This window comes from Acomys minous (assembly GCF_964271855.1).
Source record: "Acomys minous genome assembly, chromosome: 16".
Lineage (NCBI taxonomy): Eukaryota > Metazoa > Chordata > Mammalia > Rodentia > Muridae > Acomys > Acomys minous.
The window spans coordinates 98096259-98116825 of record NC_140498.1 but is presented as its reverse complement, the minus strand read 5'-3'; the positions used below and the strand labels follow the sequence as shown (position 1 = coordinate 98116825).

The 20567-nt window shown below is 51.3% G+C and overlaps 3 protein-coding genes across 7 annotated transcripts in view; 2 read left to right on the top strand and 1 right to left on the bottom strand.

Moving 5' to 3' along the window:
* Positions 1–4044, top strand: part of POLE (DNA polymerase epsilon, catalytic subunit) — a 48007-nt gene extending 43963 nt beyond the window's left edge. For both annotated transcript variants that reach the window (XM_084761461.1, XM_084761460.1), the window contains exons 44-49: positions 557–688; positions 817–1010; positions 2212–2412; positions 2717–2842; positions 3535–3624; positions 3713–4044. In XM_084761461.1, coding sequence (XP_084617587.1) covers positions 557–688; positions 817–1010; positions 2212–2412; positions 2717–2842; positions 3535–3624; positions 3713–3826 — 857 coding nt within the window. In that variant the 3' untranslated portion in view covers positions 3827–4044. The remainder of the gene's footprint in view (positions 1–556; positions 689–816; positions 1011–2211; positions 2413–2716; positions 2843–3534; positions 3625–3712) is intronic.
* Positions 4045–6400: 2356 nt separating this feature from the next.
* On the bottom strand, positions 6401–15757 carry P2RX2 (purinergic receptor P2X 2). Of its 4 annotated transcripts, XM_084762813.1 has the most exons (12): positions 9281–9561; positions 9011–9146; positions 8844–8915; positions 8696–8771; positions 8522–8618; positions 8305–8385; positions 8073–8211; positions 7654–7784; positions 7410–7503; positions 7223–7288; positions 7067–7144; positions 6401–6859 (listed from the first exon to the last, which is right to left on the bottom strand). In XM_084762813.1, exons 1-12 carry the CDS (start codon positions 9454–9456, stop codon positions 6755–6757), a joined length of 1251 nt encoding a protein of 416 aa, XP_084618939.1. In that variant the 5' UTR covers positions 9457–9561; the 3' UTR covers positions 6401–6754. The 4 variants fall into 4 exon arrangements, with proteins under 4 accessions (XP_084618939.1, XP_084618940.1, XP_084618941.1 ...); XM_084762814.1 differs by lacking the exon at positions 9281–9561 and adding an exon at positions 15572–15757 and having other exon boundaries at positions 6401–7144; XM_084762815.1 differs by lacking the exon at positions 9281–9561 and adding an exon at positions 9602–9621 and having other exon boundaries at positions 6401–7144.
* On the top strand, positions 11523–17529 carry LRCOL1 (leucine rich colipase like 1). The gene is made up of 6 exons (XM_084762816.1): positions 11523–11594; positions 14592–14696; positions 15754–15879; positions 16054–16179; positions 16297–16419; positions 17419–17529. Exons 2-6 carry the CDS (start codon positions 14613–14615, stop codon positions 17419–17421), a joined length of 462 nt encoding a protein of 153 aa, XP_084618942.1. The 5' UTR covers positions 11523–11594; positions 14592–14612; the 3' UTR covers positions 17422–17529.
* Positions 17530–20567: the final 3038 nt, after the last annotated feature.

The following is a 20567-nucleotide window of genomic DNA, read 5'->3' as shown; positions in this document are numbered from 1 at the left end:
TTCCAGGAAGGTAGGCTTAGGTTTTAGGGTACTGTCCCCTTTTGCTGTTAAGGATCTGTTTTCACACACTATCCTTGTCTGTCCTTATTGTCCTATTTAGTCACTACTCTAAGGATAAATTCGGGCATTAGCAAGTTTTTTTTTGTTGTTTTGTTTTTTGGTTTTTTGTTTGGTTGTTTGGTTGGTTGTTTTGTTGTTGTTATTCTTTTTGTAGTCCTTTGGTTGGTTGGTTGGTTTTGTTTCATTTGTTTTTTTCCAGGACAAGGTTTCTCTGTGTAGACCAGGCTGCCCTCAAATTCAGAGCCTGCCTCTGCCTCCTGAGTGCTGGGATTAAAGACTTGCACTACCACCACTCTGCTGCGAGGTCCCTTCTTATATTCAATTCTCTTGGCTTTGGGCTCATCCAGGGCCAGCAGATAAGTTATCGCTAACAAGGACATTTCAGATGAGTATGTCTGACCATCTAAGCAGCCACAGGGCTCCTTCGAATTCTGGAATATTTTCCAACACATCACTGCCTCAGGTGCTAGGACCTGTGTCTGCCTCTCTCTTGCAGCGTACATCGTGGCCGTATACCACAGCATGAAGGATGAATTGAGACACAGTGTCCCAGGCAGTACCCCTGTGAAGAGGAAAGGGGCCAGCCAGTTCTCCCAGGAGGCTGAAGGGGCAACTGGAGCCCTTCCTGGTGAGCAGTGCTTGGTCAAGAGGACGCTGCTATGTGCCATGCCTGACCTGTGCGCCTCAGACGGCACAGATGGGTGGGAGATGCCCAGTGCCAGCCGAACCTGCACCTCAGCACTCTCTTTTTCCCAGGGATGGTCAGTTTCTCTCAAGAGTACGTGGCAAATGAGCTCACTCAGAGCTTCTTCACCATAACTCAGAAAATTCAGAAGAAAGTCACAGGTTCTCGTAACTCCACTGAGCCCTCAGAGATGTTCCCTCTCCTCCCTGGTTCACACTTGCTGCTCAATAATCCTGCATTGGAGTTCATCAAGTATGTGTGCAAGGTGAGGGCCATGCGTAAGTCCTTCAGTCGTTCTGTCAGAATTGGCTGCGTCCCTATAAAATGCAACCGTTGATGAGGCATTTGAGCTTTGGTATTGCATGAGAAACCTGACTCTGATGGATCCCAAGCCTGGCAGACATGTGCCACCACTAGGCACTCCGGGGACCTGGGCCCAGGCACAGAGGCTCTGGAGCAGGAGAGCAGAGTGCTGGGAAAGTTCCAGCAGGTGGAAGAGGGAGGAGTTCATGGGTCTCCTCCCACTAGTGGGCTTGACAAGCCAGAACACACCTCTGAGACCAAATGAGGTGACGGAGCTTGTTTTCTGGGAAAGGCAGGCCAGCATGGTGAGATGATGTTACCAGTGACCATGTCAGGTCACCGCTCAAAGCACTTATTGTCCATTGTGCTATCTGAGCATCCCAGTGCTTCGCTCTGAGGCTGAACCCTAAATATCAAGTGACTGCACCCTGGGCTTTAACATAGTGAGCTGGGAATGTTTCTTCTCCACAAATACACTTTAGACAGTCACTGACCCACCTTTGCTGGAAAACAAGCTGGGATGGGCTGCACTTGGATCTGTGGTCCACTTTCATCTTTACAGTGTATGCACAAGGTTCCAGGGTGTCCGTTCCAGGGTGTGTTTACGCCCGTTCAAAGTTTAGTTGGACTGAGCATGACGACTCATACCTGCAGTCCCAGCACTAGGGAAGGCTGAGGCAGGCAGGGGGATCAGAGTTTGAGGACAGCCTGTATCTTCAAGGCTATCAAGTAAGACTGCATCTTTAAAACATAATAATAGGGCCGGGCGTGGTCGCACACGCCTTTGATCCCAGCACTTGGAGGCATATTGATGAGCTCGTCTGCTGGGACTTGTAGAGGGTTTGTGTGTCCATTCTCAGGGTAGTTAACAGCCTGCGTCTGGTTTCAGTATTGGGTTATGCTGACCTCCTAGGACAGGTTAGGGTGTCTCCCCGTCTTTGGTTTCTAGAAGATACTGTGTAGAATCAATGTTATTTTAAATGTTTGATATATTCATCAGTGAAGTTTCCACTCACTGAGTTGCCACTGTAGAAAGCCTGAGGCTTCCGTCTGGGAAGAAGGGCTAAGGTGATGCTGGGAAATGGGCTAAAAAGAGGTATTTGGCCCAGCCAGCGAGGCCGAGAGGCCTAGGGTTACTTCACGATGCGCTGCGGTCCCCACAGGTGCTGTCTCTGGATACAAACATTACAAATCAGGTGAATAAGCTGAACAGAGACCTACTTCGCCTGATAGATGTTGGCGAATTCTCTGAGGAGGCCCAATTCAGAGACCCCTGCCAGTCTTACGTGCTCCCTGAGGTGATCTGCCACAACTGTAATTTCTGCCGAGATCTGGACCTGTGCAAAGATTCCTCTCTCTCTCAGGTGAGCTCAGCTAATGATCAGAACCTCTAAATGTCCAGTGTTTGGGACATGTAGCCCAACCTGTAGTACACAGACTGTAGTATACTGCCCCAGTAAGCCATTTACAGATTAAAATAGGCCACCCATGCAGCATGCTAGCAAAATGTTTTGAAAAGGTCAGATCAGCCCAAATGAAAGGCTCAGGCTGTGTAGAATGTACTCCTTTCTGACATCTTCACTTTCCACCAGCCCTCTATGCTGTTGCCCAGGTGGGCCATGGCTACCACTTACGCTGACTTCTCAGTCTTCCTCCCAACTCTCCTAGGATGGGGCCATCCTGCCTCAGTGGCTCTGCTCCAATTGTCAGGCGCCCTACGACTCAGCTGCTATTGAGTCAGCCTTGGTGGAAGCCTTGCAGAGGAAGCTGATGGCCTTCACACTTCAGGACCTGGTGAGCTCCCCAGTCCACACAGGAGTTTCCAAACACTATCCGCATATTCAGGGGAGCCAAGACCATTCCTGGGTCCTTGTCTCACTGCCCTGGGAGTCAGTCCTCATCCATGCACATAGCCCACTCATTCTACCACCATCTGTTGGTACCTTCTGTGGGCACATCCATCATCCAGTGACAGGAAACAGACAGTAAACCGTGTCAGTGCTAGATACAAGAGCAGAGAGAAAGCTTGGGCAGTAGTTTACGAGTACCTGAGCAGAATCCTTGGGTATGTTCCTAGGCAACTATTGAGACAGCCAACTGGCACATGGAACCCTCCCAGGCGTTGGGAGTCCAGGTCAGGTATACCCACAGCAAGGTGGGCATCTTAGGGAAGGAGCTGGCAAGATCTGAGTACATCTTGAATTTCATCAAGGAACTGAGTCCTGATGTGACTGCAACAGGAAACAAACTTGCCAATAGTTGACAGCCCTCCTTAGCCAGGCTGGAAAGGGTAAGATAAGATCCGGTATGATGCCAGGCACAGTGGCGCATGCCTGTGATCCCAGCACTCGGGAGGCAGAGGCAGGGGGATCGCTGTGAGTTTGAGGACAGCCAAGGCTACACAGAGAAATCCTGTCTCAAAAAACCAAACAAAAAAGATCCAGTATGATGACAGAGCTAAGATCAGTGACACTGCTTTGTTTCAGGTCTGCCTAAAGTGTCGAGGTATGAAAGAGACTCACATGCCTGTGTACTGCAGCTGTGCAGGGGACTTTGTTCTCACCATCCACACTGAGGTGGGCCATTCTCAAACACTGTGCGTCATCTGTACCGCCTGTTTTTGAGTAGAACCCAGAGTCATTGTGTGTCTCTTTGTTCTTACAGGTCTTCATGGAACAGATTAGAATATTCCAGAACATTGCCAAGCACTACAGCATGTCATACCTCCAGGAGACCATAGAATGGCTGCTACAGACAAGCCCTTTATCAAACTGTTAACAAGTCTAGGCTGAAGACACCTTGGTAACCCACACCTTAATGCCTGCTCCAAATGGCTGAACCACTGAGCACCTGGCTTTTCCAAACTCAGGACCATAGTCTAGGAAGAACAGAGAGAGTACTTCAGCGAGCGTCAGGGTGGCATCAACAAGCAGGGACAGGGATTGCCCTGTCCTCAGCAGGCAGCTGCTGAATAAAACATGTTTTTGAAGCTCCTCTCTCTGCTTCCATACAAGCTCTTTCTCCTACTTCCTGTCTGAGCATGAAATAGGTTGGGGGGCAGGGGGCGATGCAGAAGCCAACTCAGACTCTGACCATGACAGTTTTCCTTATTTTCAGACAAGTGGGCCTTTTCCTGAGCTGCATGGCAGTAGGATTTGGGCAGCTTTCTGGGAAACCCTGGTCCTGAACATGTGGAGACCCTGGGTTTTTTCTTCAGAGCAAAGTCTGAAGAGGGCTATCTGTCACCCTGTGTCTTGAGGCCTGAAAGGTAGAACATCTCTGACATACCTAGTCTATGCAGAAAACCTACTCCATCCACCAGGACACCTGAGGCCCACAAGCAAAAGGGTTTTAAGTGTCATTTAAACTTAATAGGCTTTAACACCCTGTATAAAACCTAGATTTTAGAAGAATGCCTTCTCACATGTAAGATTTAGGCTCCACTGTTGAAGGAACAAGGGAACTGAGGGGAAGCAGTAAGTGCGAGGGTTCAGAGGGACCTGTTGAGGGCTTGTACTCAGTCACCACTTTTTCCTCAGGACATCAGACACAAAGCTGGCTTCCTTAGGCGCCAGCCTTTTTAATAATGATGCCCTTCGGCACTGCAAGTGATGAAGTGAGTAGCTGTTCTCACTTCCGGGTCTGTACTGACATTGGCCCATCTGCTAGATGAACAGAACCTTTCACTGGTCTCAGGAAATACGAGAACTCGTGCTGAGCTAACTGCAGCCCTTGTCTACGGCCTCTTTCTGGCCCAGGCCAGTTTACCAGAGCGGCAGCCAAGTGACCTACTGAACTTACGTGTATGTGCCCACATATATGCCTGGTGCCCACGGGTCAGCAGGAAGTACTGGGTCCCCTGGAACTGAAGTTATGGATGGTTGTGAGCCACCATCTGGGTCCTAGGAACCAAATTCTGATCCTCTGAAAGAACTGCAAGTGCTCTTAACTGCTTAGCCACCTCTCCAGCCCCCTATAGTTTCCACGTACTAGTTTTACTATTTTGTGTTTGTACAGGGAGCCTCGGTGTCTAAAGGAAAGCTCAGTATCTCACATCTGTCCATCAGACACTTGTCTGGGCCCTGATGAGGTCAGGCTGCCTGTAGGGAGAAACATGAACCTATTTCATCTCCCCGTTTGGAATGTGGATTGAGCTGGCAGTTCTGGGACCTTCTGAATAGAGATAAATCAAATTAGAGAGATGGGGGAGGAGGGAGCTGGTTAACTTAGCTTCCTGGATTTCTGGGCCCAAGAGGCATTGGCTCCTCTCCCAGCAGCGCCAGTCTGCAGCAGCACAGAGTAAGCCACAGATGCCACTCAGCCTGGGTTCGCTCAGAGGCCAGTTCAACGACTCAAAAAACTGCATCTTGAGCCGGGCGTGGTGGCGCACGCCTTTAATCCCAGCACTCGGGAGGCAGAGGCAGGCAGATGGCTGTGAGTTGTAGGCCAGCCTGGTCTACAAAGTGAGTCCAGGACAGTCAAGGCTACACAGAGAAACCCTGTCTCGAAAAGCCAAAAAAAAAAAAAAAACCTGCATCTTTAACCCTGAGTTCTAAGCTGTAGGCGGAGACCCAGCTGGAAAGGGCAGTTTGTCTAGAACTAGAATTGGACATCTTACAAGCCAAACATGGGGTTAAAACATTTTGTGGCCTGTGGAGGCCATGACAAGGAAGGAAAGGCTCTGGGGGTATCAAGGCTAGTGCTCCTCCAAGCACCCTATAAACACTTGGTGTGACAACTAGGGCCACACACCAGCATATCATCCTCAGGTAATGTGGGCAGAGGCTGAAGGGTCGCCTTCCTAGTTCTTTTTTGAGACAGGGTTTCTCTGTGTAGCCTTGGCTGTCCTGGGCTCACTTTGTAGACCAGGCTGGCCTCAAACTCACAGAGGTCCGCCTGCCTCTGCCTCCTGAGTGCTAGGAATAAAGGTGTGTGCCACCACGCCTGGCTTTCCTTCCTAGTTCTTTGGCCACTGCTACTTGGTGTGCTGGTCTGAGCTAGAACGCTTTCTGGTGGCACCCAGCACAGACATGCCTACCAGAGAACGGAGATCCAGACTCCCATTGCCTGGCCAGAGCCACTCCAGTAAGAGCAAAGATGCAGTAACCAGATTCCCCCAGGCCCTGACGTTAGCACTGGCTTTGCGCTTCACCTGCTCACCATCCCCACCCCATCACATTGATTCTGAACATAGCCTGGGCCCTTTGGCAGGTGGGACTGCACTCTTATACCCAAGGCTGGCTAACAGACCCAGAACTAGGCAAACTCAGAATGCAGGACCCATGTCCTGACTCCTGCCTTACCGTCCTGAGCCCGCAGTTACTCTCAGAGAATGGAGGCCAGAAAGCTCTTCACTGGTTTATTGGACTCAGCATGCTGTGACTTCTAAAGGAAGGAGGGCTTAGCTCTGATGTTGGCTCCCAGAAGACAGAGCACAAGAGGGGCAGGGAAGGATAAGGGGTCCTATGAGGAGGTCAGCTAGGAAAGGAGATGGCAGGGACCCACTTCTCCCCGTAAGCCTTAGGGAGAGGAAGAGTGTAAGCCTAGGCTAGAGCAAGGCTCTTGTCCCTTGCACAGGTGTCTCGTTTCCCAGTCACATGGACATGCTTGGTTACTGAAGAGCACACATCTTCCCTAGAGCTGCCAAAGCAGCCGAAGCTGTCTCTGCCCTCCCAGATCCAGGTCTGTAGCTTAGTGAGGATGAGATCAGAGTTGGGCCAAACCTTTGGGGTCCGTGGATGCAGAGTCCTGTTGGGAAGGCTCAGGGACAGGAGGCCTTTGTCCCATATGTTGGTCAAGAGTGTCCACCACCTGCTCAGTCAGAGCAGACATGGAGCAAGGCCGAGGAGGCTGGTCAGCAAGTGGTAGCTCTGCCCCTTCTCCCAAAGTTGGCCTTCCACCTGATGGAGGGCTAGGTGGCTGATCCTGGGAGTAGTGACTATGTGGGGGAGGGGCCTGGCCCAAGACCAGGGCAAGGGTCACAGGCCATCTACTGGAGGGACGCCTTGGAGTACGCACCTTGTCGAACTTCTTATGGCTGTAGAACTTGTTTTTGTTCATGAACGTTAACAGAATCCAGTCACACAGAAAGGAGCCCTGAAGTCAGCAGACAGCAGAGGGTGAGGGCATATCAGACACACCGACCCCTCCCAGACCCCCAAAGCGGATTCTTACCACCCCGATGGAGGTCAGAGCTGTTGCCAGGTTGATGATGGTGGGAATGAGACTGAACTTCCCTGCCTGCAGAGAACAGGCTTGCCTGTAGTTAGACCTTCAGCACGGGCAGCTCGTGGGTGCGCGCTATAAGGGACACGGGGCTAGGCTGGGTCAGGCTGAAGTGGAGCCCTTCACCCGTGCGTACCTGTCCATGCACGATAACATCAATTCGAATCCCGTAGGCTTTGATGAGAGTTCGAGTGGTGGTGGTGCCATTAATCTTGTAATACTTGGCAAACCTAGGGTTGAGTGAACCAGGCTGTCAGACTGAGGACTCTGGTGTCTGTGCACGCTCACCCTCCTCTCTTCAGGCCACTTCTGGGGGGACTATAGTCAAAGCGGACACCACTGTCTATGTTACGGACCCAGACATTCAGAGAACAAGGTACCTGAAGTTGTAGCCTGAGGAGGCAGGGTCATACTTGGGGTCAAGCCTCCGGAAAGAGTATTTGGGGTTGCATTCTGACTCAGACAAGTCCAGGTCACAGTTCCAGTTGATGATGACTCCAATGACACCGCCCTGCAGAGAAGTGAGCAGGGAGGGTTGAGACGCATAGAGCAGAAAAAACGCCAAGGACGCTAGGGGTTCAGCTCAGAGCCAAAGGGCCAGGGAAGAGGCGAGGGTCTGGCTTAGCACGGTGAAGCCCTGGCACCAGCCGTGGGACCAGGTGTCAATAATTGAGCAGCCGCGTGCACGGACGGGGATCACATTTCTGCCTAAAGCCGGCCATGACAGCCGGCCTTGCTGGTTGGCAAACGCTGGCAAGCAGCTCCACCTACCCACCCTGCTACCACACCGCCCTCTCACCTTGTGTGCCAGTTCTGTGAAGTTCTCCCCTGCCTGCTCCACAATGAAGCCCAGCCTGAAGATGGGGCAGTAGGGGTCAGAGTCCTGATCAAACGTGCAGTGCTTCAGGTAGTCACTCTTCTGGCTGGCAATGTTGCCCCTGAGGAGTGACAGGGGGCACGGACCTGTGTTCTAAGTACCTGCCTCCCAACCCAAGCCGAAACGCTGGCCAGGTACTGTACCTCGCACTCACTTGGAGAACTTGAACTTGGGGTAGTGGATGCTGTTCTTGATGAGGATGGTGAAGTTTGGGGCCATTTTACCCAGAAAATGGCTGCAAAGGTACAGACGGGGTTCAGTCTTTCTTCCCGCAAAGCCCAGGGGAGGTGGAGGACACAGTCTCTCTCCTCGTCCCCAGCTAATCTGATCATCAGTAAAGAGAGAAGAGACGGGCAATGGGGCCTGCATACTTGTCAGACGTTCCATCCTCCACCGGGCACCAGGCTGACACCTCGCAGGTCTTGGAGTCCCCGTGGTAATAGGGTACGCAGTGCCCTGTCCGAATCCCTGCGGGGCAGACACTGGTCAATCTGCTGAGGTCAGTGCTAACCCCACCTTCCCCGCTGTCCCTGGTGGACACTGACCGTTGCCTTGCATGTCCAGCTGCCCGGCCACACAGTCATCATCCGACTGGCAGGAGGAACTCTGAACTCTCATGCTCTAGAGCGGAAACTGTAAGTTAGATTCTGTAGCTGGCCCAGGCTTGCCCAGACCACCCTCGACCCACCTCACCTCTGGGCATTTTCCCAGGGTCTGGGAAGGGGTGACCTCGATCCTGGTGATGATGCTGACCACACTGCCCCCCTGGGTGCAGAAATAAAGGCGCGGTGGGCCGGTCAGCTCACTCGGACTAGTCACACCGCGGAGGAGCATCAGGCCTGGGGCAGGAAGCGCCGCACCTCCGGGGGCTTTACGTATTCCTCCACGTCCCACACTTTGTGTTCCGACATGGTGATCCCCTTCACTTTGGTGATGATGGAGCTCTCCGGACCGGTCTCGCTGTCCTGGTAGCTTTTCTGCACGATGAACACGTACCTGTGGGACAGGGCGGTGCCGGCTCTGGAGGCAACCCTGGACGTCCCTCCCCTGGGGCCCTATGGGTGCCCGCGCATGCCCCCAGCTGAGGATCCCCTTCCGCCCCGTTGCCCGCAGCGCCCTGGCCCGCGCACCACACGAAGTAAAGCAGAATGAGCAGCTGCACCGTCCGGTGCACGAATCCCAGGCGCCGGTTCCGCACCACGATCACTTTGGGTGTCTCATAGTCCCAGAACGCAGACCAGCAGCCCCGGGCCAGGCGCCGGACCATGGCCGCCCCCGCGGAAAGCCGGGGCTGTGCAGCGGCCATGGCCCAAGGAGCTCGGTCCACCAGAGCTGCGGGAGCGCCTCTCCCTCGCAGCTCTCCTGGGCGTGCTGGGGGTGTGGCCTCGCTCCCCGCCCATTGTGACAGTAGTAGTCTAGTCCCTTTTCAAAGCTGATGGAGTTGTATATACCAGCCGCCTGAAGGCTGCAGGTGCCGCCCGTTGCCGCTCAGAGTGCAGCCTGGTGGTGGGTGGCCCGCAGCTCCAGCTTGCTAACAAGGAGGGCGGAGAGGCCAGGCCAGCCCGGGGTGGGCGCCCAGAGAGGCCCAAGAGAAGCTCCACACTGGGAGGGGTGCAGCCCTTCTCTTGACTGCTCCACACTTGAGGCGACTCAGGACAGGACCCCCGCCGAGAGGCTGACGTCCACGCCCCCCACACACACAACAGACACACAAGGGCACGAGTTCTCCACAGAACTGCCCAGCATTGTGTTGTAATTACGTTTCCTACTCTCATACCCCTTGCAAACCAAATTGTTTCCTAGTAACTGATTAGGTCTCTCCTGCGCTCAGGTTATTTGAAGCAAATACCAAACATCTTAGTATGTCAGAGAGATGATTTTAAGCTTTTATGGAAATAAGACGCAATTAGCATATAAGCCATCCTGTGAGCCTCGTACCTGCTGAATGTTGTGCAGTTCCCTTTACTGGGCAACACAAAACACGTTCTACACCCCCAAAATAAAGCCCCTACCCGCTGGGCACACGCCTTTAATCCTAGCACTCAAAGAAATACTGTCTTGGAAAAACAAAGTACCCATGAAGCAGCTATTCCTGCTCCCGTCCTAAACTCTATCCCATAGTAGTCTTCGTGTCTCAATGGGTTTTCTGTGAAACACAACACTTACACCTATCCAGGGGCCAGGCATGGTAGTACACATCTTTAATCCCAGTGCTCGGGGAGGCAGAAGCAAGCGGATCTCTTCTGAGTTCGAAGCCAGACTGGTCTAGAAAAGCAAGTCCAGGACAACCAGGGCAACACAGAGAAACCCTGTCTCGAAAAGCCAAAAAGAAAGAAAGAAAGAAAAAAAAGAACAAACAACTGAATGCATAATTTTATAGAATATTTTGTAACAAAAGCTGTCCCATCCTGTTGCCCTCCCCCCCCCCTGCTGCCAGCGTAGTCATCCCACCCCCACCCCCACCCCCCCCGCCAAGACAGGGTTTCTCTGTGTAGATCTGGCTGTCCTGGAACTTTGTAGTTGAGGCTGTTCTCGAACTCCCAGAGATCAGCCTGCCTCTGCTGGGATCCTGAGTGCTGGGATTACAGGCGTGCGCCACCACTGCCCAGCCAAAAGGCCGAGTCTTAGCCCATTTCAAACTGCAAATTGCCCAGATCCCTTCCAGACAGGACCTGAAGTCACCCAGCTGACTATATCCCTCCTGTTTTCCACCAAGGACCTCCACCGATCTTGGTGATTTGTGAGTCCTCCTTTCTTAGCTAAACCCTGATTTAACTTGCGCAAGGCTGAGTGAGCATGGTGATGCAAAACAGTAATTAGTAATCCCACCACAGGAGGCTGGTAACAGGGAGTGCAGGAGTCATACTTCAGGATAGCTCAGTGGTGGCGCACTTGCCGAATGTCTGTGTGAGCCCCTGGGCTCGGTCCCTACCCCCCCCTCCTACATACACACAGAAGCAAACATCTCAGATGAAAGAACAGCCCACACATTCTACATCAGACAGAAGCATCAGCAAATGGGAACAAGCCGAGACCATTATTCAGAGGCGCAGTCAGCACCAGGCACGAGCACCTGACAGGAGAACCCTGGGAGTCGGGGGAGGGGGACTCTAGGTACCTAAGGAGTTGCTGTCCTGGGGAGGGGTGGCCCACAAGGAGCCAGTGTCCTACATGACCCACCAGGCGTGTGTTCGGCGGCTATTAGTGGTTAGTCCTGACTTGGAACAGAAGCAAAGAAACAGGGAAACCGTGGTGGTAGGCCGGTCCGTGCACAGAGGTCCTGTGCGAGGGCGGGGCAAGAGGAGGAGTGACAGCTCAGAGGCCACAGGGCTATTTTCTTGGCTAACCTGTAACCTTCTGCTTCGAGGCCGACGTCTCTTCTGGAAACGGCAGTGTGGCTGGTCTCACTCTGCACAGCCAAGCAAGTGGACCTGAGGCAAGGAGGTAGGGGCCACTGGGGACTCAGCAGTACTAAAAACTACCTTTCTACTCTCAGGAATAAGTCATAGTTGTCCTGGGTGGGTGGCACCTGACAAGGAAACGGTGGGGGTAGTATAGTGTCTGTGTCTACCCAGCGGCTGCAATCATCCCTTTTCCCTCAAAGCAGTGAAAAGTTCATTGTAAAATGGCTTCTTCTGGGGCAACACAAGCCTAAAAAACCCGTTTTGTATAATATGAAATAAGTTAGAGTAGGCATGGCCTGATCTCAAGAGTCACCACTAAGCCAGGCGTGGTGGTGCACGCCTTTAATCCCAACACTCAGGGGGCCAGAGGTAGGCAGATCTCTGAGTTCAAGGCCAGCCTGGACTACAAAGTGAGTACAGGACAGCCAGGGCTACACAAAGAAACTTTGTCTCAAAAAATAAAACAAGGGCTGGAGAGATGGCTCAGAGGTTAAGAGCACTGACTGCTAATCCAGAGGTCCTGAGTTCAATTCCCAGCAACCACACGGTGGCTCACAACCATCTATAATGTGATCTAATGCCCTTTTCTGTCATGCAGGCAAGCACTGTATACATAATAAATAAATAAATCTTGAAAAAATATTAAAAAAAAAAAGGCCTCACTAAGCCTTTCATCTCCTAAGTAAGCACTGTCTTTCTAGGCCCTGGCACCACTCTACCATCTGTCCCGGTGGAGCTGATGACCTTTTTCTACAAAGGAGTACAGGACAGCCAGGGCTACAGAGATGACATACCTTTCTACGGGTTCAATTGAAGCACTTAAAAACAAGATCATATCTGGAAATTCAAATGAGACCATAACTAGCAGTCAGTCCCATTCCTGTGGTTGGCAGACTCCACAACAGGCAGTGACTGGGAACGGGAGAAGGGAGGGCAGCGGTCAGCGTGAGGAATGTGGAGGTGTCTCCCATTACTAACAGGAAGTACAAATGGAGCCAGCTGTGGTGGCGCACCCCTGTAATCCCAGCTCTTGGGAGGCAGAGGCAGGCAAGATCTCTGAGTCTGAGCTACAGAGCAAGTTCCCAGGACAACTAGGGCTACACAGAAAGACTCTGTCTCAAAAGAACCAAAAAACACAAACACAAAAACGAGAGAGAGAGAGAGAGAGAGAGAGAGAGAGCGCCCAGTGTGGTAGCATTGTCCTGTTTTTCTCTTTCTTTTTTAAATTTTTTTATTTTGGTTTTTCAAGATAGAGTCTCTCTGTGTAGCCTTGGCTGTCCTGGACTCACTTTGTAGACCAGACTGACCTCAAACTCACAGAGATCCACCTGCCTCTGCAATGCTGGGATTAAAGGTGTTCACCATCATACCTGGCACGCTAGCATTGTTTTGTAATCTCAGTGCTGGGAAGACAGAGACAGCCCAGGTTTCAGTGAGAGATCCTGTCTCAAAAAACAAGGTTGATCATGTTATAAGAACCAAAGTTAAACAGGGCGTGGTGGCGCACTCCTTTAATCCCAGCACTCGGGAGGCAAAGGCAGGTGGATCGCTGTGAGTTCGAGGCCAGCCTGGTCTACAAAGCAAGTTCAGGACAGCCAGGGCTACACAGAGAGACCCTGTTTTGGGGGGGAGGAATAAATAAAGTCCAGCATTAAAAGGAAGTGAGTTGGCAGGGTGGTAGTGGTACACACCTTTAATCCCAGCACTGGAAAGGCAGAAGCAGGCAGATCTCTGAGCTCAAAGCCAGCCTGGTCTATAGAGTGAGTCCAGGACAGCTAGGGCTACGCAGAAAAACCCTGTCTCAAAAACAAACAACAAGCAAAAGGGGCGGGGAGCGATCAATCAGGAAAAGGCACAGAAGATCCTTAACCTAATTAAAAGAAACAATTCTGAAAAGACATAGGATGTATTCCCAGCTTACGCCCTCTGGGAAAAGCTGAACAACAGAAACAGGAAAAGAGATAAACCAGCCATTGCCTTGGTGGGCAGCAGGGAAGATGTGCAGAAACAGCAGGCAGTTCTGTGTGTCCAAATGTTTCAACATGTGACTGACAAGTGTGTGAGGCTCATTAGAAACCTTGAATTTGCATGTGTCCCTGTATGTTCATTGATGAAACCAACCCACCCCCACCAGTGTGACATATCACTAACGAGAAAACGGGACTGAGGAAGAAAATATTTATGTAAGAACTAATAATCTATTTTCATCACAGTTTTGGGGGGGAGTTATTCTATTTATTTTTATTTGATGTGTGCCAGAATCCATGTATCCGCTGTTAGCCAAGGAGGTCAGTAAAGAGTGTTGGATTCCCTGGAACTAGATTTGCAAATGATTGTGAGCTACCACATGAGTGCAGGGAATTGACCCCGGGTCCTCTGTAAAAACAAGTCCTCTTAACCACCAAGCCATCTCTCTGGCCTCTTATTTTTGGTTTTTCGAGACAGGGTTTCTCTGTGTAGCCTTGGCTGTCCTGGACTCACTTTGTAGACCAGGCTGGCCTTGAACTTACATCGATCCGCCTGCCTCTGCCTCCCGAGTGCTGGAATTAAAGGCGTGCGCCACCACGCCTGGCCCTCTTATTTTTGAGGCAGAGTCTTACTATGTAGCTCTGGTTGGTCTGGAACTTACAGAGATCCTATTTCCACCTCCCTGGTGATGGAATCAAAGGTGTGTGGCACACATTTCTTTTGTTTGTGTTTTGAGAGAGAGCCTTATATAGTCCACGCTGGCCTCAAAGTTGCTATTTAGCTAAAAATTAATCCTGATCATCATACTGGGAGTACAGCCATGCACCATCATGCCGTGTTTTGCAGCACTGGGGTTAGAACCCAGGGTGTGGTATATGCTAGACAGTCGGTCTACAGACAGACACAGTCCCAGGCCTTACAAACATTTTTTTTTTCTGTAAACCCAAACCTGCTCATAAAAATAAATTTAATTATTTATAAAAGCCATTTTATAAGAGAAAGTAATAGGGAAGGAAGGGGACATTTTGCTGTATGCTAAGGGGAGGGCCTACTCCATAAAACCTGGCAGGCCTAACGTGTGATACCTGTCATGGCGTGGACACTGCTGTTGCTGCTGCTCTGGGCTGAGCCCACGTTCCAGAAAGAGAAGTTAAAGGTGATTTCAGCCTACAAGGTGAGCTCAGGCCATGCCCTCCCGTTGCCTGTGAGACAGACTGCCGGAGTCTAGTCCGCACAGGACTTCGGCAAGGTGGGGAAGCAGAGGTGACAGGGGCCTGGGTAATCTGGGCATCCCCAGTGAGGAGGAATTTGAGAATACAGCCGTGTACAAGGATAATCTGTGCCCCACTGCTGCACCTAACCCTTACGCACCCCATTCCCAGGGACTCCACAAGGACACAGCAGGTGGGGGAAATACTTCAGAAAGCAGGGGACAAGGACTCTCCTAGGGTCTCCCAAGGCTCCTTACTGTGCAGTGTGACATCCCAGTCGCCTTTGCACGCACCACAAATCAACCTGTGCTATGTCCTGCTGATTTGTGATTCCTTCTGTCCTGTGTGCCCTCGTGTGGCTCCACACTGACCTCTGCTTGCAGTATGTTTAGTAGTTACCCTGCTTTTTAACTTATAGCCAATATGCTGTTTTGTTTTAAAAAGCAAGACAAAAGTCTCCTTGGGTGGAAATCCACTCCCCCAACCCCCCACCCCCACCCCCCGTTTTTCCTTTTCTAGCTCCCGATGAGCTTGTAGGATCCTGGCATCAAAGGTGTTGAGCCAGACCATGCAGGATCTGTCTGCAGTCTTTGTCCTCTGTGTCCCAGCTTACCGTCTTCGAACCTGGCCTACTACTTTTTCCCCCCTTTTTATTTATTTATTTATTTATTTGGCTTTTTTCCCAAGATTTCTCTGCAGCCCTTGACTGTCCTGAAACTCACTCTGTAGACCAGGTTAGTCCAAACTCAAGAGATCCACCCGCCTGCCCGCCCGCCCGCCCCTGGCTGGTTCTCTCTTCCACTCTCTCCCCACTCCTCATCCATCCCCTGCCACCTACTGTTTCTCCTCTTTGTCTTCCTCTTTCTCCAGGTCAGACATCATATTCTGAGTTGGAGGGAGGTTAAAACGGGAAGCCAGAGTGGAGGGAGGTAGTGTCTGTCTAAACAAGAAGCAGGGAACTCTGGGAACTCGGTTTGCTGAACTGCCCTGGGGCAGGTGAACACAACCCACATGTTTCAGGGAATCGGAGAGATGTGCGAACACAACTCTGAGTGCCAGAGCGACTGCTGTGTCGTCAACAGCTTGGACCCACAGAAATTCTGCACCTCCCAGACCATGTTCTTGCAATGTGTGCCCTGGAAGAAGGTGACGGGGGCCCTTAGTGACACCTAGGGAGGGGAAGAAACCAGCAGGTGGCACCTTCCGGCCCCACTCCTGCCTGCTTTTGGCCGAGCTAGAGAAGTGGGCCCCTGTGGAGGAAGAGAAAAGGGGGAAGGGGTCCCTGGTCGCAGAGTGTGCGGGTCTTCTGCTCCCTCTCAGCCAAACGGGTACCTCTGTGAAGAGCACTCCGAGTGCCGCAGCAAGTGCTGCATCCAGACTGGCTACAGCCTGAACAGGTTCTGCTCAGCAAAGTCCATCTTCTTGCAGTGTGTGCCTTGGCGCAAGGTGAGGATGGGGCAAAGGGAACAGGCAAAGGCCGCGCCAGGGGGTAGGGTCTCTGGTGGGGGGGGGGGGGAAGAGGGATCTCCCTAGGGGCTCAATGACGTCTAACCGTCTCTCCAGCCAGAAGGGGACAAATGCCAAAGCCACTCAGAGTGCTGGAGCATATGCTGCCTTCCCCTGAGTGAGACCAGCCCTCCCCACTGTACAAAGCGAACGGGGCTCCTATCCCTCTGCCTGCCCGTGGTGAGTGGCTCGCCTCAACCCCCACCTACTGAAGTTGGGGTTGGGGGGTTGTGTGTGAAACCAAATCCCACCAATAGAGGGCGCAGTGACTGCCTGTCGTTAGTGACCACACGCAGTTGATGAAGCATGGGAGGCAGCTGGAGCCTGGGCTTTCTGAGCCAGGCACTGAGTCCTCTGGGTATGAAGTCACAGGACACAATGATAAAGGCTTGTTGACGCCACCTGAAAGGACTAAAACTTGCAAACCAGGAAGCTGGTGTTGAAGCTACCAGGGGCTGGAGCAGAATCAATCTTCAGACCTACAAGAACCTGTGTCTATATCTTTTGGTTGGTTTTGGTTTTTTGAGACAGGGTTTCTCTGTGCAGCCTTGGCTGTCCTGGACTCACGCTGTGGGCCAGGCTGGCCTCGAACTCACAGCAATCCACCTGCCTCTGCCTTCCAAGTGCTGGGATTAAAGGTGTGTGTGCCACTACCACGCCCGGCTTAAGAATGTGTCTATATCTGTTTTCTGTTCAATCTTTCTCTCCCCACCCTATAGCTCTGTGTCTGTCGCTCTGTCTCTGTGTCTGTCTGTCTGTGGTGTCTACCAAGTAAAGGGACCATTGCGACTGCCAGGCAGAAAGGCTTCTCCCAACTTTCTCTCCTTCCCGACTCCTTCCCTTTCTTCCAGCCCTTAGTAGAGCCGGAGGACAAAAGCTCACACAGAACAAGGGCTGTGGAGAATGGGGCCTCGTGGGAGTCAGCAGCCTCACTGTGTGCAGGGGCTGTGTGTGCTATGGGTGCTATGTGGGGCTAAGCACATATTTTGTTGTTAGACACCACAGTGGCATCTGTTGCACAGGGCTCTATGGCTCCTAAGGTTAGGAATATGGCATCTGCCAGGAGAGTCCAGACTGTCGGGTGTGCTTTAAGCTTGGGACAACTGACCTCAAGGGACAGTTGGTGGCAGGGGAGGTGTCAAGCGCATGTGACTTTTCTCTCTCTGGTCTTTACTCTAGTAAGTGAACTAGATACCTGCTGCCAGTTGTTAATTTGAACTCGCCGAGTCCAACAGCGTGAAGCGTCTCAGGACCAATCACAGGATTGCTGCTCAACTACTACACATAATAAAAACTTGATTGATGACGAGTACCTTGTCCAGTTCATGTTTTCTTTCTTTTCTTTTTTTTTTTCAGTAACAAAAGCATGAAAATCTTTAGAAACCCTGAAAACACACATTGGGATCTGCTCAGCTCTGTACAGTGCTGGCTCACAGACAGTGAGCTCCACAGAGTCAGGCTAGTACAGAACTTTCAGGGGCGCCACTGTGCCAGCCCCGCCCCCCTCCCGGAGCAGTGGTCATGACAAAGCTGTGATCGTGTGTTTTGTCACTAGAGATAAGCATAAATTGGCCATCCCAAAGGCAAAGCTGGCCTTGAGCAAATTCCCTCTAGGCATACTAGAACACAAGCTAGTCCTGGATCACCAGAAGGGTTTGAGATGTTGGTGTCCTTCTTTCAGAAAAGGATTCAAGGACAGGATGTGGCCCAGCCTACACAAGTCTGTAAATTCAGACCCCAGTACCACAAAAGAAGACAACTTTTAGCTAGGCGTGGTGGCGCAGGCCTGTAATCCCAGCACTTGGGGAGGCCTGGTCTACAAAGTGAGTCCAGGACAGCCAAGACCACACAGAGAAACCCTGTCTCGAAAATAAAACAAAAAAACCCAAAAAACCAAACAAAACCTTGTGTTGTTCTTTTCCTCTGAAGAACTCTGACTAATACAGTCCCTAATTCAAATCCCAGCACCCATAGAGAGCCAGGTGAAGGCTGCTGTATTTCTGTAACCAGTGCTGTGGGGAGTAGGGGCAGAATCACTGCCAGCATAGCCAAATTACATGCATGGAGCATGACAGAAGACACTCAAGGCTGGCCTTGGGTACATAAGTTTGAAGCCAGCTTTGGATACATGACACCTTGTCTGAAAACAACAACAAAGCAGAGATAAATGTTAGGGGAAAAAAAGCAGGTTTTTCTGGGAATGACAGCAACCCAAATGGGAGGCCAACTGTAGGCTTAAGTGGGTTTTCAGGTCCTTATGGGTTTCGGTAGGCTCAATTTTCTTAACAAATATATTTTGTTACAAACTTATTAACTGCCGGGTGTGGTGGTGCACGCCTTTAATCTCAGCACTCAGGAGGCAGAGGCAGGTGGATCACTGTGAGTTTGAGGCCAGCCTGGTCTACAAAGCGAGTCCAGGACAGCCAAGGCTACACAGAGAAACCCTGTCTTGAAAAAAAGCAAATAAAAACAAAACCAAAACTGAACTTATTAACCGAGAGTACCTCACTTATAACCCGACTAACCTAAACAATAGGAAAAGAAGATTAAAGAATACAAAACGTAACCGTAAGGATATCAGTTCTGAGGAACGATTCTCCTGGCATAGTCGGCAGGGTTTCTTCTGCTGGAACCTGGAGCAACGGGAACCCTGAGCCTCAGCAGGAGCCCGGCGGCTCGAAGCCTTCCCCAGAGCGGTTCTCTTTACGATGAACAGCCAGAACCACCCGAAGTCTCCAGAGGCCCCGCCTCCTGTTTTGGGCTCACATTTATACCTCCTCTCAGAATTTGTTCAAGGATGTTTTTCAGCTGGTTAACAACCAATCTCCCCCACATGGTGGTTGGACTTCTAAGGGGATAAACATCACCTGCTCTCTCGCAAGTCTTTCTCTCATCCCCTACTTGTGATCTAAACAACAACAAAAAAACCATGTTTATCTCTCCTTCAGATTTCCATGAGGATCAGTCAAGGACAGTATACAGCAGAACCCATCAGCAGGCTGGGCCTCTGGTGCTGCCTGTGGGTAGTAATCATCTGGTGATGAGGTCTTCTTTTTTTGTTTTTTAAAGATTGATTTATTTATCATATACACAGTGCTCTGCCTGCAGGCACACCAGAAGAGGGCCCCAGATCTCATTACAGATGGTTGTGAGCCACCATGTGGTTGCTGGGAATTGAACCCAGGACCTCTGTAAGAGCAACCAGTGCCCTTAATCTCTGAGCCATCTTTGAGCCCCACGGTGTTCTTTAGAAATTACCTCTAGTGTATGCTAGCCAGTTCAAGACCCTGTGCTGTTCCAAACACAGCCACCAGATGGCAATATGGCCTTTGCAGAGCAGAAATACCTTGGCAGGAAAGAGCCTGGCACCTGATTCAGAGGAAAAAAAAAACCCAAACCAAAACAACAAAACACAGACAATGGTGGAGCAGATGCCCCTCCCCCTCGTGCCCAGTCTTTTCTGTGAATATGTGCTCTGTAACACTTGTTTTCCATGCTGAAAAGCTTCAGCTTAAGCCAAGCAAAAGAAATGCAAGTGCTGCAGAGTCCCTGGCTGGAAGCCCCTGAAAACAAAGTCGCCACAGGCATTGGATCCCCGGAGTCAGAGATCAGGGTGAAGGTGGCTGGGGAGCTTGGGCTATGGAAAGGAAAAACAAGTGGGGTGTTTCAAGATGCAGGGGGCTGGGTGGCGCTGATCCCTGGAGAGCTCATCCAGAGCAATTCCAGCTCAGAAGTGCTTTATGGCTTTAATAATATGGTGGTGGAAAATGGGGGTGGCTGCTGCTCAGCGCATGTTTTATTCATGTCAGGAAAGACTGAGGTCCTACAATTAGCATCCCAGACCACAGCTTAGCAGGACCATTGGCTTGTCCTCCTGGGGTTACCACAAGAGCGGCAAGAAGGCGAGGCTGGTGAGGGTGCTGCAGGTGCCCAGGGCTCCTCCAGCTGGTTTAGGGCATCACCTAGTGTGAGGGTGGAACTGAGGATGAACAATCTACTTACTGACTAGATGAGTGAGGAAATATCCCAGGCAGCAGTGAATTGCACAAAACAGTGGAAAGGAGTGTGTGAGTTTACCAGGTGCACGGAGGCAGAACACTTGAGGAGAGAGAGCTGCTGAAAGGCCCAAGTTACTCGTTCTTGATAGCCTCTTACAGGTGAGTAGAGCCTGTAGCCCCAGGCCGCTCCAGCTGGAGCACAGGTGAGAGGCTTCCAATCTTTTGTTTTCGTTTTTGTTCTGTTTTTCCAAGACAGAGTTTCTCTGTGTAGCCTTGGCTGTCCTGGACTCACTTTGTAGACCAGGCTGGCCTCGAACTCACAGCAATCCA